This window comes from Nerophis lumbriciformis, linkage group LG30 (assembly GCF_033978685.3).
Source record: "Nerophis lumbriciformis linkage group LG30, RoL_Nlum_v2.1, whole genome shotgun sequence".
NCBI lineage: Eukaryota > Metazoa > Chordata > Actinopteri > Syngnathiformes > Syngnathidae > Nerophis > Nerophis lumbriciformis.
The window spans coordinates 18,899,212-18,917,586 of record NC_084577.2 but is presented as its reverse complement, the minus strand read 5'-3'; the positions used below and the strand labels follow the sequence as shown (position 1 = coordinate 18,917,586).

The following is an 18,375-nucleotide window of genomic DNA, read 5'->3' as shown; positions in this document are numbered from 1 at the left end:
ATGCCCTGCCGCAATAAGAGATATGAATAATTCAGTAAAAACATTTACCCTACTTTAAAGGGGAACATTATCACAATTTCAGAATGGTTAAAACCATTAAAAATCAGTTCCCAGTGGCTTATTATATTTTTTGAAGTTTTTTTCAAAATTTTACCCATCAAGCAATATCCCTAAAAAAAGCTTCAAAGTGCCTGATTTTAACCATCGTTATATACACCCGTCCATTTTCCTGTGACGTCACATAGTGAAGCCAACACAAACAAACATGGCGGAAAGAACAGCAAGCTATAGCGACATTAGCTCGGATTCAGACTCGGATTTCAGCGGCTTAAGCGATTCAACAGATTACGCATGTATTGAAACGGATGGTTGTAGTGTGGAGGCAGGTAGCGAAAAAGAAATTGAAGAAGAAACTGAAGCTATTGAGCCATATCGGTTTGAACCGTATGCAAGCGAAACCGACGAAAACGACACGACAGCCAGCGACACGGGAGAAAGCGAGGACGAATTCGGCGATCGCCTTCTAACCAACGATTGGTATGTGTTTGTTTGGCATTAAAGGAAACTAACAACTATGAACTAGGTTTACAGGATATGAAATACATTTGGCAACAACATGCACTTTGAGAGTGTGGACAGCCCAATTTTCATCAATTAATATATTCTGTAGACATACCCTCACCCGTGCGCTTTTCCTGAAAGCTGATCTGTCCAGTTTTGGAGTTGATGTCAGCAGGCCAGGGAAGCTAGGGGTTTAGCTCGCTCGTCTGCGGGAACAAACTGCCGCCATTGCTTGCTGTGCTAGCGAGGTCCTTTGTCCCTGAATTGCTCACACACTACGGCAGATTCAATGGGGGTCTGGCGGCAGATTTCTTTGACTTTATCGTTGGAAATGCATCTGCTTTGAGTGTCGCAGGATATCCACACATTCTTGCCATCTCTGTCGTAGCATAGCTTTCGTCGGTAAAGTGTGCGGAACAAACGTCCAATTTCTTGCCACTTTCGCATCTTTGGGCCACTGGTGCAACTTGAATCCGTCCCTGTTCGTGTTGTTACACCCTCCGACAACACACCGACGAGGCATGATGTCTCCAAGGTACGGAAAACAGTCGAAAAAACGGAAAATAACAGAGCTGATTTGACTCGGTGTTTGAGAAAATGGCGGATTGCTTACCTATGTGACGCCACGTTGTGACGTCCTCGCTCCGAGAGCGAATATTAGAAATTCACCCATTCAGAGTTCGGAAATTGGTTAAAAAAAATATATGGTCTTTTTTCTGCAACATCAAGATATATATTGACGCTTACATAGGTCTGGTGATAATGTTCCCCTTTAAAACCCTTTTATATATTCTAACTTTTGGATAGATCCTGTTTCGACCAGTTGACTTTCCACTTTTCTTGTCTGCTCTGTCCCCCCTCTCCCAGGTTGTCATGGATAATATCTGAAGAGGTACCAGTCTGGAAGACGTGCTAGCTGTTGCGAGTCGTGACCTCTGGTGGACCACTCTACTATGCAGAGCTGGTGAGGTCTATGCATTGCTGACTTGTATGACCCTCTGTTGGCTTCCCAATGGACTGGACTCCCATTATTTATTCATTTATGTAACAATTGAAAAACTGTACCCACTTGGCATCCATTGCAGTCGATCACCCTAGAGGGACGTCCCCACATCTGTGGCGTTGTTTTGGTTTGTGAAGCCCTTTGAGGCACTTGTTATTAAGGGCTATATAGATCAATTGTGACTGATTGTAGTTTTTATTCATCTTCAGCAAAAATGATTTTCCAATTTTTTCTCATGTGAATGCTGATATATATTTTTTTCTGTTTCCATGCAGTAATACACATTTACTTGTGGCAGATTAAAACCTGTGTTGCACATTTTGATTTGCCATGTGGGTCAGATGCTTTTCTCAGTCTTTTTGTTTATATTTCTTCACGAATTACTATTTGTTTAGCATTTAACTTTTTGTTTAGGTTTTGTTTAGGGTTGTCCGATAATAAATGCTTTAAAATGTAATATCGGAAATGATCAGTATCGGTTTCAAACTTATCGGTATCGGTTTCAAAAATTAAAATGTATGACTTTTTAAAACGCCGCTGTGTACACGGACCTAGGGAGAAGTACAGAGCGCCAATAAACCTTGAAGGCACTGCCTTTGCGTGTCGGCCCAGTCACATAATATCTACGGCTTTTCACACACAAGTGAATGCAAGGTCACACTGAGGGTGGCCGTATAAACAACTTTAACACTGTTACAAATATGCGCCACACTGTGAACCCACACCAAACAAGAATGACAAACACATTTCGGGAGAACATCCGCACCGTAACACAACATAAACACAACAGAACAAATACCCAGAACCCCTTGCAGCCTTAACTCTTCCGGGACGCTACAATATACTCCTCCGCTACCCCCTACGTCCCCCCACCCCCAAACCTCAACCCCTCCCACCTCATGCTCTCTCAGGGAGAGCATGTCCCAAATTCAAAGCTGCTGTTTTGAGGCATGTTTAAAAAAATAATGCACTTTGTGACTTCAATAATAAATATGGCATAACTTGAGTTGATTTATTTTGAAAAACCTTGTTACATTGTTTAATGCATCCAGCGGGGTATCACAACAAAATTAGGCATAATAATGTGTTAATTCCACGACTGTATATATCGGTATCGGTTGATATCGGAATCGGTAATTAAGAGTTGGACAATATCGGAATATTGGCAAAAAAGCCATTATCGGACATCTCTAGTTTTGTTATAATTACATGGAGAAAATTACATTTTATTGCAACTTTCACTTTCCCACACTATGTTATTCCATCAAGCGTCTACAACTCGGCACTTTCCAATGCAATTTGTGGGAAGAACTTCAGGCATTGAAAAAAAAAAACCGCAAATTGCTGTCAATGTTCAAACAATTTTAATTTAAGATGCAAACAGAGCATATTTTGTTTGCTTTGTTTAAACCCTGTGCTTTTTAGAGTGAAGGTTACAAAAAAAACACTTAAAACACTGACTAAAATTTAAAAAAAATCACAAACGGATTTAATGTTAATTAGAAAAAGAAAAAAAAAGCCTAAAACATCGCAACTTTTTGAAAAGGCTGCCGCAAAATCCTGGAGGGCCTGATTATATCATATGAAAGAGTACACTGTTATTACTATTAATGTGAATGATTTCATACAATATTTAGTAGTGTTGTCAAACAAATAAACTTCTGAATTCAAAAATGTATCAAAGTTATGCTGTAGAATAATTTGGATTACTCATGATTAAATATAATTATTTTTATCTGTATTAATGGTGTTTTATTTTGCACAGATACTCAAGTAAGATGAGCGGTTTTATTCAGATTAATAGTGATGATGGATTGATTTGCATTAAATCGTTAAAGTTGACAGCCCTGATATTAAGTTGACTTAGGGCAGTTATTCTAAATTATTTTCTGTTAGGCCCCCCGAGGAAGAAGAAAACATTTTGTGCCCCCCCGGTCTCCACTCTTTGCCGCGACTATAAATAGTATCATGTGTCGAAAAAAAATTGTTATAAGTACACCTCTGCATAAAAAAAAAGGAAATATAACTCAACTTAGAACAAATAATAATTTTATTAGCATTGTTTTTTAGTCAGTAAACCATCAATTTGGATGAAAAAAAAAATGTATATACTGTAAACATTTTTTTTAAAGACTTGAACCACTTTAAAACTAAAAAATACAATTAAATAAACTCAATAAATAATAATAAATAAATAAAAAATGAATAAGAAAGGAACACAATGTATAAAACAGTTAAATATACAGAAAAAAACTGAATAAAACAATTTGTGCTAAATATATATATATTTTTTTTAATCAAAATGAAGAAGTCAGGATTAATGGCTACAATGGCATCGCACTAGATCCCCTCCACCCAGGGGTGCCTGCCCCTTATTTAGGAAGAACTGTCTGGGGGTGATGTTGAGGAGTAACTAAAGTTCACTTTCGGCTTTACTAACAATTGGTCTATTTGCTCAATTTTGTGCCGTTTGTCTGTCCAAAAATTACAATTTTTAAGCTTCTGGATGACTAAACTAGCAGTATGGTCACATTTTATGGGGCCACCTGTTGCTGTTGCATGCAAAAGCCTGTCAATGTGTTTTAAAGGCGCAAATATATTTGAAATATGTTTTATTAAATCACTCATCGGTTTAATGACTCTTTTTCATGTGTGCTGAAATTTACAAAACAAAACAAACAATACACTACAATTCTGCATTGCCAACGCTCAACAATGCCTAACATTGCGTTTTAATCTGATAAAACAAACGATTAAAGAGATTGGGTTTTCTCATTGTTTGATATTCCATCAGGGATTTAACGCACTCTTACCTGAAAGATGAGCGTGTAGAACTGTATGAGGTCCTCGATGGCACGGCCTGCCGTGTAGTCCTGTCCGTCTGTCTGGAACAACGTGGGACCAAAAACTATGGCCAAGTTATGAAGATTCATCTGGTTGAGCTCAGAAAAACGCTGCACGCTGGAATACAAGCAGGCATGTGTGCATGAGTGTGTGCGGCATACACCCGTGGGAGCATGCGTGTGTGTTACCCACCAGTAGAGGTGGTTGATAAGGGCCCGTAGTGTCGCCCTGTTAACACGAGGCAGTTTGTTCAAAAGCACTTGATACTGGGAGATTTTCATACTTGCATCCTGAATGGCTGGATGATAAGAAACATCAATGGTGAATAATCAGCAAACATGTACAGCATTGGCATGGGGGTTCATTTGTGTTTTTATTACGAATTTATCAACCTGAATGTTTTGCGTTTTAATTTTGTAAACTTTTTTTTTTTCATCAAATTACACTGTTAATTTAATTAAATCAAAATATGTCAGCATAATTTATGTGTTTAAAAATGCAGTTTGTTAAAATACAGTCTTTTATAATTCAGTATGTAAAAATTGTAAAAACTTTCGGGGTCACGGGGGGTGCTGGAGCCTATCCCAGCCGCAATCGGGTGGAAGGCGGGGTACACCCTGGACAAGTCGCCAGTCTATAAAAATTCAGTGCAGAAAAAGTCAAGAGCAGGAACATTTGTTGCTTCAAAACTCAAGGCTCACTTCCGGTAAATTAGGACTGTCACTGAAGCAATCAAACCTGTCTCAGAACCAGCCCATGGGGTGCTTCAGTCTGAATTTACCTGAAGTGAGTCTTGAGTTTTGAAGCAACAAATATTTCTGAAGTGAATTTGTCTGCCCTAAATTTTTTAGACTGATTTTTTAAAACATTTTTTTACACTGAATTTATTTTACACTGAATTATTATACACTGTTTTTTTTACACTGAAATTATACACACCGATTGTTTTTCACTGAATTTTTATACAATACATTTATTTTACACTGAATTTATTTTACACTGAATTTTTATACACTGATTTTTTACACTGAATTTTTACAAACTTAATTTTTTACACTGAATTTTAACGCACTGTTTTTTTTAACACTGAATGTGTATACACTATTTTTTTACACTGAATTTTGATGCAGTGATTTATTTTTACTGAATTTTCATTCACTTAATTTTTTAATATAAATAATTTTATACACACTACATTTTTACACAAATTGTTTTTATACTATTTTTTACATTGAATTTTGATAGTGAATTTTTTTGACTGAGTTTTTACACACTTGTCTATGAACACTGATTTTTTACACTGAATTTTTACAAATTTGAATGCACTGATTTTTTTAACAATGAATGTGTATACACTATTTTTTAAACTGAATTTTGATGCAGTGATTTATTTTTACTGAATTTTTACAAACTGAGTTTCTTTTACACTGAATTTTAACACTGATTTTTACACTGATTTCTCGTACACTTAATGTTTTTATATAAATAATTTTATACACACTACATTTTTACACAAATTTTTTATACACTGAATTTTTATACTCTATTTTTTTATACTGAATTTTGATATTGAATTTTTTTTTTACTGAGTTTTTACACAATTATTTTTACGCTGAATTGTTATACACTGAATTTTTTTGTACAGAATTTTTATACACTATTTTTTTACACAAAATTTTTATACACTGATTTTTTTTTACAGTGACTTCTAATACACTGAATTTTTAAAACCACAAATTTTACTCGCAATTTTTTATTGAATGAAATTGTCAGCATAATTTGTTGTACAAAAATTCACTTCACTAAACTCACACCCACAAAATTCAGTTACATAAGTGAAGCTTTCGCAATAAAGACACAAATTAACTCCCATACAGTAAGGAAGGGATTCACATGACCCCATTCCACGGTAGATCTCGCGTGAGAGGAAGAGAGGGGGTTAATCATTTTGCAATGCAGTCTGCTAGAAATTATGGAAAGCGCCGCCTCTTCATAGCAACTGAAGCTGTTGTCAAAGTTGCCACAAGACACATTTGCCACAAGACACATTTTAAGATATTCAACACTCTATTGTCACCAAGCAGCTAAAGTGCATAGTTCACCACCCCAATCTGTCACGTTTCATGTATAAGGTAAACCGCGACGAATGTGGCCATATGAATCCCCGTCTTTACTGTATATCAGAGACAAAATATTTCTTATGTGGCTGATCTGACCTGAAAAGCTCTGTCAAAATCCTCTCTTCAAACCTTACCAGCTGTAGTAAGCCAGGTGCCGCCATCTTCAGACGTAAAGAGCCCTTCTTCTAACTCCCTAAAGAAGCGCTTGAGTGTGTTGGAAACGTCGTCCACCTGGTGCTCTCCTTCCCTCAGGCGGAGGCTGCGAGCATCTTGGCGAAACCTCTCGCACAGAGCTGCGACACGCGAGTTCACACCGCTTTTGCGATAAATCCCCTCCGACGTTAGGCCTAAAATAAAAGCCAACAAAATGCATATGATCGTCAAGCACAATCTAAAAAAAATCAATTCACAATTCATATTGGGATTCTTATTCATCCCGATTCTAAATCAGTTTATAATTTAAAAAAACAACATTAAAATGTATACACACATATATATGTGTGTTTGCTTATATATATATATATATATATATATATATATAGATATATATATATATCAATTAAATTCGGATATACTGTATATATATGTATGTATTATACATAAATATATATATATATATATATATATATATATATATATATATATGGGCACCTATAATATATATAATATTATATATATGTATACATGGCATGGGTTGGTTTGGTTTGCATTTCCTTTGGAAATCGAGGTCCCAGAGTCTGGTGGAAGACAGGAGAGGCACAGGATCCACGTTGCCTGAAGTCTAGTGTAAAGTTTCCACCATCAGTGATGGTTTGGGGTGCCATGTCATCTGCTGGTGTCGGTCCACTCTGTTTCCTGAGATCCAGGGTCAACGCAGTCGTCTACCAGCAAGTTTTAGAGCACTTCATGCTTCCTGCTGCTGACCTGCTCTATGGAGATGGAGATTTCAAGTTCCAACAGGACTTGGCGCCTGCACACAGCGCAAAATCTACCCGTGCCTGGTTTACGGACCATGGTATTTCTGTTCTAAATTGGCCCGCCAACTCCCCTGACCTTAGTCCCATAGAAAATCTGTGGGGTATTGTGAAAAGGAAGATGCAGAATGCCAGACCCAAAAACGCAGAAGAGTTGAAGGCCACTATCAGAGCAACCTGGGCTCTCATAACACCTGAGCAGTGCCAGAAACTCATCAACTCCATGCCACGCCGCATTAACGCAGTAATTGAGGCAAAAGGAGCTCCAACCAAGTATTGAGTATTGTACATGCTCATATTTTTCATTTTCATACTTTTCAGTTGGCCAACATTTCTAAAAATCCCTTTTTTGTATTAGCCTTAAGTAATATTCTAATTTTGTGAGACACGGAATTTTGGATTTTCATTTGTTGCCACTTCAAATCATCAAAATTAAATGAAATAAACATTTGAATGCATCAGTCTGTGTGCAATGAATAAATATAATGTACAAGTTACACCTTTTGAATGCAATTACTGAAATAAATCAAGTTTTTCAAAATATTCTAATTTACTGGCTTTTACCTGTATATACATATATACATATATATACAAAACATATATATACATATATATATTCATATATATACATATATATATACAAAACATATATACACATATATATATATATACATACATATATATATACACACATATATATACATACACATATATATACATATACATATATACATATATATATATATATATATATATATATATATATATATATATATATATACACATATATACATACACATATATATACATATATATATATATATATGTCTTAATAAGGTTATCCAAAAAATAGTGCTCGATACCGTAGTAGAGCGCAATATATGTATGTGTGGGGAAAAATAATCACAAGACTATTTCATCTCTACAGGCCTGTTTCATGAGGGGGGTACCCCCCTCATGAAACAGGCCTATATGTATATATAGGCCTATATGTATATATATATATATATATATATATATATATATATATATATATTCGGATGTGAATCGATTTTTTGTGCACCCCTAATATTTGTTTTGCTATTCATGTGTTTTGCTCACTTTTTGTCTACCACTGCAAAATATTGGCCAGATCTAGTCTGAGTCCAAAATATAGCATATTTGTTAGAGGTGTGAATCTTTGGGCACCTAACGATTCCAGCCAATTCCGATTCCTGGGGTGAAAATTCGATTCAGAATCGATACTCGATTCAACATGATGTATTATTTTGTGTATACATATATATATATATATATATATATATATACACACACACACACACACATATACAGTATATATATATGTTATTTTATTTTTAATACATTTTGAAAAATCTGAATCTACTAGGAATCGTAATGAATAAAAATCGCAATTCGGATGTGAATCGATTTTTTGTGCACCCCTAATATTTGTTTTGCTATTCATGTGTTTTGCTCACTTTTTGTCTGCCACTGCAAAATATTGGCCAGATCTAGTCCGAGTCCAATCTAGTATATTTGTTAGAGGTGTGAATCTTTGGGCACCTAACGATTCCACCCAATTCCGATTCCTGGGGTGAAAATTCGATTCAGAATCGATACTCGATTCAACATGATGTATTATTTTGTTTATATATATATATATATATATATATATATATATATATATATATATATATATATATATATATATATATATACACACACACACACACACATATACAGTATATATATTTTTTTATTTTATTTTTAATACATTTTTGAAAAATCTGAATCTACTAGGAATCGTGATGATTAAGAATCGCAATTCGGATGTGAATCGATTTTTTGTGCACCCCTAATTTTTGTTTTGCTATTCATGTGTTTCGCTCACTTTTTGTCCACCAGTGCAAAATATTACATGCACCTGTCAGACAAATACGCATTACAATCTGTCGGAATATTTTCCATCCAGAAAGATTTTCATCCGCGTTTTTATGCGTCCGTCCCGCGCTGTGTGTTACTGCATGTCACGTCCCCTCACCGCACTGTGTGATGTAGTCGATGCAGCTGTGGACTATGACCGGTATGTCTGTGTCGGTCAGCTGCTGCTGACTCAGAGTGTCTCCTCCGCTCCCTGCTGCCGTCTGTATGGCGGCGCACCAGCCGGCAAAGTCCAACTTCCTCTCTCCCTCGATGTACAGTGTTCTTAGGTAGGAGGAACCACAGAAAGGAGAGAACAAATACTAGACATTGTTTACAACTGTTACGCGTGAACTGTGGTAGTTATGCTCTCACCTTCCTCTCTCCACCAAAACCAGCACCTCATTATCCTGTTGAATGGCTGCGAAAAACAAAACAAAGCCATATCATTTCATGTTGTAATGTTTTGATTTCTGACAAGTGGATGGATAGGAGCCACTTACAGAGTTCATTGAGTTTGCGCAGGTGGATCTCCTCTCCCTGGCTGTTCTCCAGGTAGGCGTGCAGAGTGGAGCCCACCAGAGCAAACCAGCCCACCTTGGACGTTTGCAGGTTCAGTCCGTCTTTACACTTCAGGCGCCCGATCCGCTCAAAACCTAACCTCAGGATGGGCTCGGCTTTGGCTGGGATGAAGCTCTGCAATACAAAAGAAATTCAATGTGTTTGTGAAAAGTTAGATGCAAGTCTAAGCTGTAACATGTTTACTGGAACACACTGAAAAAAACAGTGCTAAGTAAATTATGTGAACAAAGCAGCTCCTCTTTTGTGTGTGTGTGTGTGTGTGTGTGTGTGTGTGTGTGTGTGTGTGTGTGTGTGTGTGTGTGTGTGTTAGGAGGGGTGGACCAGAAATATGGTGATTAGGTCAGTGCAGTACAGTGCGCTTGATCATACTGTCTTAACGTCTAGACATGCTGGAGCCAAGGACCCTCCATTAAGGTTGAATGTGTTTCTCATGACATTACAACTGATTCAATATGGAGGGCTAACAAAGTGTTAGGCAGACAGACTACTGCATCTATTATTAGTATTATTATACATTTCAAAACACAGCACATGTTCCGAGTAAAGACCATTTGTCAGTGTTAGCTTTGCCCAATAATTCAACTGATGGGATATGGCTCGGCTCCCAGCTTTAGCTACCAGAGCAGATGGCTCCTCCGATATTTTCTTTATCTCTCAAATTGATTTACAGCACAGGTTTTCTAAAGTGTGGCCCCGCAGCTAGCTTTGGAACAGCGGCACATTTAAAAAAAATAATATAACAAAACAAAAAAAACATTAAAAAGCGGAATAAAAGCGCAAACAGGTGTGATGTACCAAGGACATGTTGCAATATTGACGCTGATATCACAAAGCTGCTGTGTAGGCACTTTTTTACTTTTAAAACTGTCATCCATGTAATTCAAAAAATAAAAATTTATCGACGGATAGATCTGACGTCTATCTTAAAGTACGTAAATATATATGAGTGTGTGTGCATGTATATATATATATATATATATATATATATATATATATATATATATATATATATATATATACATACACGTATATATATACTATATACACATATATATACCGTATATTACCAAATAGTAGCCCGGGCGTTTATTTCACAAAATGGGGTCAGACCCCGGGCGGCTATTAGGACATGGGCGGTTATTTGGCTTTTATTTATTTTTGCACCAGCCTGCACCAGGCCATTATTTGGTTACAATGGTTAATGTCCAGTATTTTTTTTCGTACTAAAAACTTTAAATGTAAAAGCTAATGTAAACATACAAACAAAAAAACAAGACTATCAAAAGACAAGAGATCAACAAGGCCTCAACATGACAGTAGTGCAACAATTGTCAAATAGAATACAAATACTAAAAATAAATACACTTTTTAAATAAAGCAGCCTACCGGGAAAAATAAAATTATGGTACCAAGTACTCAAGTATAAAACCCACCATCAAAACAGAACAATAATACTGTCACTGTCCTTTGCCTTAATGCGGATCATTTTGCGGGACCCACGGTGGTTCAGTCCACGAACGTGATGTATCCACTGACACAAATTAGCATCAAGCTCGTCGCTCACTTTCTTCCTACCTCCACCAGATAAGCGAGCCCGTTTTCCATCGATTGCCGACTGAGATTGTAGTTCTCCCTTTTTTTGTTTCCATTCTCGTACACGTTTTGGGTCAACGTTAAACTGCCTGGCCGCTGCCAAACCAGAATTCTGCTCCGCAACTTCACAACCGCTAGCTTGAACTTTAAGTCAAACTTTCTGTTCTTCCCCCTTAAAGTATTCCCGTCCATCAGTTGTGGTGTACCGGTATCCTGTTCATTCAACTCACTGCTGCTGTTGCTTGCCATGTTGAAACTTTTCCTCGTGGGTTTGTTGTTGTCGTTGAGTGTGTGTTACGCTATATGCGGTCACCCATTGCAATATGTTGATTACCCAGAATCCCCACGTAACGTCTGCTGTTACCGTAATGACCAGAATTATTGCACCTTTGCTTTTCCTTTTAGCTTATAAATTGGGTTTAATGAAGTCAATATGATTTTAATCTAAATTATGCAAATAACAGCCCATGGGCGGCTATTTGGACATAGGCGTTTATTAGGAAGAGGCGTTTATTTCACAAAATGGGGTCAGACCCCGGGCGGCTATTAGGACATGGGCGGTTATTTGCACAAGGGCGTTTATTTGGTAATATACGGTATATAGAACATATACATATATAGAATATATACATATTAGAGATGCGCGGATAGGCAATTATTTCATCCGCAACCGCATCACAAAAGTCGTCAACCATCCGCCATCACCCGAACCAACATTTTATCAAAACCACACCCGCCCGCACCCGCCCGTTGTTATATATCTAATATAGACGATGCAAGGCATTAGTGAGGTTATAAAGCTTTTGCCTGTTAAAGAAAGGAGACTGATCCAATGCAGCAGAGACATTCAATGCATGCCACGCATCTCTTGGCCACACATTCGTGGCTAAGAGATATTAATGCGTGATAATATTATTTATCATTATTATAATATTATTGTCATTTCCATTAAGAAAGTATTGACTATTGTTGCCAATGCCCTCAGATAGTGCGTTCCTCACACTTTGTGTGCGCAGTTGCAGCAAGCAGAACGAGGCTTTTAAGAAGTTAAAACAATGTTTTAGAAAGACTAGGCCTATATTTTCGTTAGGTAAAAAAAATGTTTTGAATTTATTTCAATGAAAATTAACTTGTTAACGTTATAATGCTCAAATAGGGACGAGGGCGGGGTGCACAGTGAAGCAGTGAACAATTTTGCGACAAAGATGAACCTTTATTGTTTGATCTGCAGCCATGACAAAATATCAGACAATCTCCATTGTCAACGACAGGCAGGAAAATAAAGATAAACACATAGCCTATGTTCTAGGCATAGGCTCATACGTTTTTAAGTTGAAATAAAAAAATAAATATAAAATGTGCCTCATAAGCCTTAGGCTGTCAATCACGCGCACAAACTTAAATTATACAATAGCACATGTATGTCATCTCTATTTAAACAAAAATAAATAAAATAAATAATAATAACAAATTACCTGCAACTTATTGGCCAAGGCAAATAGCTGAAGGGGGGAAATCAAACCCATCAGACTGCACTTTATCATCAAACTTGAATTATAATGAAAATAGACGGTCGCGACAAACAAAGCAGGCTAAATATCCTTACATTGTCGCCAATCGGAGATGCGCTTCACTTGAAAGCGAGGCCAAATAATTATTCACACATAGTAGTATATCTCGAATAGAAAAAAAACACAATAAACAACGCAATTGCCTTAATTCCTTTGCATTGTAGTTCGCCCAAACAACACGTAACCATCAAAATTATTTAGCTTACCGAACTCAATATAGGTTAGACATGGGCTTATTTGGTACAACCTAGGTAACGTAGACTTATTCGTTTAACATATCCAACCGTATGTCTACTTACTTTTTTTTTTGTTAGCACTATGCAGGAATAAAATGGCATCTACAGTGCCAGGATTCATGCGAGAGCGCCTGGCCTCTAAAATGCACCCTGCTGCGCTGAAGGAGCGCTCACTTGCGCCACTTGTTGCTGGGACGCGGTGCCTGATTAATAATTGACTGTTTCAAAGAGTGTTGCTCGTTTTTCGTATGTGGGTAACAACATTTAACTATGTATATATATTTCCGAATTGGTTCAACCGCCAACTGCCCGCATCTATTTAAAATCTATTTTTACCCGCCCGACCCGTGGTTTATCCGCGGACTCCGCGGTTGTGTCCGCAAACCGCGCATCTCTAATATATATGTGTATATATATATACATATATATATATATATGTTTATATATATATATACACACACCACATTTTAAGGCGCATAGAATAAGCGGTAGAAAATGGATGGATGGATGGAATAGACGCTACAGTAGAGGCTGGGGTTACGGTATGCATCCATTAGATGGAGCTGCGCTAAAGGGAATGGGGTTACGGTATGCATCCATTAGATGGAGCTGCGCTAAAGGGAATGTCAACAAAACAGTCAGGTCAGTCAAACTTTATTAATAGATTACAAACCAGTGTTCTGACAACTCCGTTCACTCCCAAAATGAATAAACAGCTGTTTTATTATTTTCCCCGAAGTAAAGTCAGTGACGTGGTATTTCGTTTATCCTTTAACAACAGCAAGGTATAACATGTAGTGCAACATTTATATCACATACACTGCAAAAACTGAAATCTAAGTAAGATTAAATATCTCAAATAAGGGTGATACTTGCTTATTTTGTGTCTGATAAGATAATTCTTCTCACTACGCAGATTTTATGTTAGAGTGTTTTACTTGTTGTAAGGGTTTTGGTCCTAAATGATCTCAGTAAGATATTACAGCTTGTTGCTGAGATTTGAAGACATATATTGAGTAAAACATGCTTGAAACTAGAATATCAAGTGTTGCAAAGCTGTGTCATCAACACTCACAAGTATAAAACTACTTTTTTTAAAGTAATAATTCTTACTTCAAGCATGAAAAAAAATCATGATGCCGAGCGCATGTCAAGATAATGGCACTTAAGAAAAAATAACTTAAGAATATTTTTCAACATATTGAGCAAAAAGGTCTCTTTTTTCTACCAAGAAAAGTGCACTTGTTATTAGTGAGAATATACTTATTTTAAGGTATTTTTGGGTTCATTGAGTTTAGCTAATTTTACTTGTTTTGGAAAGTCTTGACAAGCCGAATTTTCTTGTTCTATTGGCAGATAATTTTGCTTAGTTCAAATAAAATACCACAAATTTTTTTTTTTTTAATTTTTTTTTTTTTAACACCGACTTTTTGCAGTGTATAAGGCGCACAGTCAGCTTTTGAGAAAATTTGAGGTTTTTAGGTGCGCCTTATAGTGCGGAAAATACGGTAATTTGCTTTCCAACCATGGGAATAATCAAAAAGAAAGTGAGTGTGAAGGACAGTGCTGAGAAGAAATAGTGGATGATATTTATTGACTTAAAGCCCCACTTAAGAACTTTCAGTTTTGGTTGATTTTTGGCGGCCCAAGTGGACGACAGCGGTTGTGTTCTGCCAGAAGAAGACCACATTTCCCATGTAGTGTCAAACTGACACAAAGTCCGCTGTAATATTGGCAGAAATATCACGTCTCTAATGGATATGCTGATGTTAAATAGCAGACACTATCAAGAAATTATCTTAGATTCCACTACAAAGAATGTATCGAGGCGGATGCAGGTCCGAAGCAAAGAAAGACAGGCGGGACAGTTTTTTCGAAGGAAGTAGTAGTGAAACTATCACGCTGGTGCCTATTTATTGCTACCACGCAAATTTCCGTTAGCTAACATTGCCATTGTCCGTTTGATTTGAGCATCGAAAGTCATTTACTAGTTTAGCAGGAACATAGCCAAAGCAGCATCGGTCTTAAATTACACTTCTTTGAGCTCACGCCAGCGAGTGAAGGCCGGGGCAATGTTGATCCCGACTGTCCTTTTACCCGGGTAAGCTCTGTTTTACTTCTTTTGTCTCCTCAGGCAAAACTTTTCGTTTCTTTGGTTGTTTTGCATGACAGCAGTAATTGCATGTACCGTATTTTTCGGAGTATAAGTCGCTACGGAGTATAAGTCGCACCGGCCGAAAATGCATAATAAAGAAGGAAAAAAAACATATATAAGTCGCACTGGAGTATAAGTCGCATTTTTGGGGGAAATTTATTTGATAAAACCCAACACCAAGAATAGACATTTGAAAGGCAATTTTAAATAAATAAAGAATAGTGAATAAGTGTACGTTATATGACGCATAAATAACCAACTGAGAACGTGCCTGGTATGTTAACGTTACATATTATGGTAAGAGTCATTCAAATAACTATAACATATAGAACATGCTATACGTTTACCAAACAATCTGTCACTCCTAATCGCTAAATCCCATGAAATCTTATACGTCTAGTCTCTTACGTGAATGAGATAAATAATATTATTTGATATTTTACGGTATTGTGTTAATAATTTCACACATAAGTCGCTCCTGAGTATAAGTCGCACCCCAGGCCAAACTATGAAAAAAACTGCGACTTATAGTCCGAAAAATACGGTAGGTGTTCCTCTTCTTCTTCTTGTTTACTGGCGGCACGTAGGCATTTGCATTGACTTCCGTCTTTTTAACGAATGGGAAAAAGGGGGGGGGGGGGGGGGGGGGGGGGGGGGGGGGGGGGGGGGGGGAGTGTGACCTATGCCAAAAAGCAAGTTAGCACATTTGTAGTTTTTACTCCTCGATGTCGCTAAGTGCCAGTAAAAGCGATACAGAACCCCTCAGGCCATGACAGAGGCGTCATTCAACTAGTTGTAAGAGCATGTATCATCCCAAAAGTTATGAAAATATTTTATGAAGTTTGAAAAGTAACTTAGTGCTGCTTTAAATAATAGAAATTATTAAAAAACAAGTCCAAACATGTCGCCAACTTGTTGAAGCAATTCGAGTACAGCGCTACACTAGTCTGTATCATACTGAAGCAGAATCAGAATCAGGAATACTTTATTAATCCCTGAGGGGAAATTAAAGCAGCACCAGCCGAGAAAGCTGAAATAATGTCCAAAAGGCGCACATTTATCCATAAAAATATGGAGAAGCTGCTGATGGTGTGTTTGACGGAGAAGCAGCTTGAAGGAGATACCATAGAATTCCCCTTCCCAAAGTAAATGCTGTACATTATTATTACTACATTACTTCATAAAACTACTGTAGTTGTTACTTCATTCTATTGTATTGTTCTTACACTGTATTTCTTGTCTAAAAAGTTAGTTTTGTGCTGTTTTGGGGGGGGGCAAAAACCACTTAAATTGATTTTCATTCATTTCAATGGTAAAACGTTGTGTTTTGAGATGAAAAGCTCTGTCTCAGAACCAATTAAGCTAATAAGTTGAGATAGTATTGTCATGATCCTAAATGTGTATTATCTAAATGCTCCACATGAAACAGATTGCTACTATGACAAAATACAAAAATCATTGCATCTCAACAAGACATCGCCGAACATAATAACAATTAAAACAGCATCTAAGTAGCAGACATTCATTATTTCCTGCTGCTCTAATTATGTAGCATGGGGTGCCATTGAGTTCATGTGATCTTATACTGCTTACAGCCCCTAGGGGGCACATTTGCATTGTGTCTGGGATTTAAATCAAGGGGTTTTGATGAAAGCATTTCGAACCTTTTGTCTACTTTAATGATTGAGAATATCGAGTACTCCACCGTAAACAATGACATCAACAAATGACACACAAGCGCAGTATTTCCTCCCTGGACATGGCTCATTTGTTCAAGTATGTGCGTTTCTGGGTCAATAAGCCGGTTACCTTGGCAATGGACTTGACCCATTCTTTGTGGCTGTTGGGGTCGTCTGTGCCAAACAGATAGAGGCGCTCTGATTCCGAGTAGAGCTCAAAAGTGTGGTCGTACCTGGGAGATTGGTGCAACACAAGACAGGTGAGCACTTTGTTTAGAATGATAGACGCATGATAGACGCAATTCAATCCAATCCACTTTATTTATATAGCACATTTAAACAACAAAATGTTTCCAAAGTGCTGCACAACAATATTAAAAACAATATTCAAGTATTATCCTTAGCTCCACCAATGACAGAATTTAAAAAAATTAAAAATTAAAATTAAAATTAATAAAAATAAATAAAAATAAATAAAAATAAAACAATATAAAATAAATATGATTAAAAATGATTCATGTGTGTGTGTGTGTGTGTGTGTGTGTGTGTGTGTGTGTGCATACCCATGTTTCTCATGTGCATCGACGGCCAGGCAAACTATTTCTGAGGCTTTCAGAACTCCATTAGGATTGGAGTTCTTGTCACTTTCGTAGTAGCTGAAGGTTCCGTCATTAAGTGTGCACCATCGACGACTGAACTCTACATAAATGCAAAGGGAAAAAAAAAAAAATTCACTGGACACGTCAGTGGGAAACCAAATTCATCAGTAAGAGATTTTCTCAGCATGATGTGGTGCAGTTCTACAACGTTCACTGCAAACTAAAATGGCGTCTCAGTCAAAAGTGCATGTTATTATTAGTACGACTTTGTTATAAAGCAGGGAAGTCAAACTGGTTTTCATTGAGGGGCCACATGGCAGTTATGGCTGCCATCAGAGGGCCGCTTGTATCAGCGAATAACGTATGAATTTGCCTCTGGATTTCATTATTAATTATAAAAATTATTTTAAGTAGACTGTCGATTTTACAGTACAAACTTTACATTTACAAAATTTTACTGTAAAATATAGTGTTGTTGTTTTATTTTTTTACAACATTTTACGGTAAATGGAAAAACCGTATCACTGTTTTTTGGCAG

At 36.9% G+C, this 18,375-nt stretch overlaps 1 protein-coding gene across 6 annotated transcripts in view; it reads right to left on the bottom strand.

Moving 5' to 3' along the window:
- Nucleotides 1-18,375, bottom strand: part of LOC133572760 (arf-GAP with Rho-GAP domain, ANK repeat and PH domain-containing protein 1) — a 162,973-nt gene that overhangs the window by 42,546 nt on the left and 102,052 nt on the right. For all 6 annotated transcript variants that reach the window (XM_061925762.2, XM_061925761.1, XM_061925760.2 and 3 more), the window contains 8 exons: nucleotides 17,802-17,937; nucleotides 17,369-17,471; nucleotides 9,926-10,118; nucleotides 9,798-9,843; nucleotides 9,544-9,707; nucleotides 6,663-6,875; nucleotides 4,601-4,706; nucleotides 4,378-4,525 (listed from right to left, as the gene is read on the bottom strand). In XM_061925762.2, the coding sequence (XP_061781746.1) occupies nucleotides 4,378-4,525; nucleotides 4,601-4,706; nucleotides 6,663-6,875; nucleotides 9,544-9,707; nucleotides 9,798-9,843; nucleotides 9,926-10,118; nucleotides 17,369-17,471; nucleotides 17,802-17,937 (1,109 nt within the window). The remainder of the gene's footprint in view (nucleotides 1-4,377; nucleotides 4,526-4,600; nucleotides 4,707-6,662; nucleotides 6,876-9,543; nucleotides 9,708-9,797; nucleotides 9,844-9,925; nucleotides 10,119-17,368; nucleotides 17,472-17,801; nucleotides 17,938-18,375) is intronic.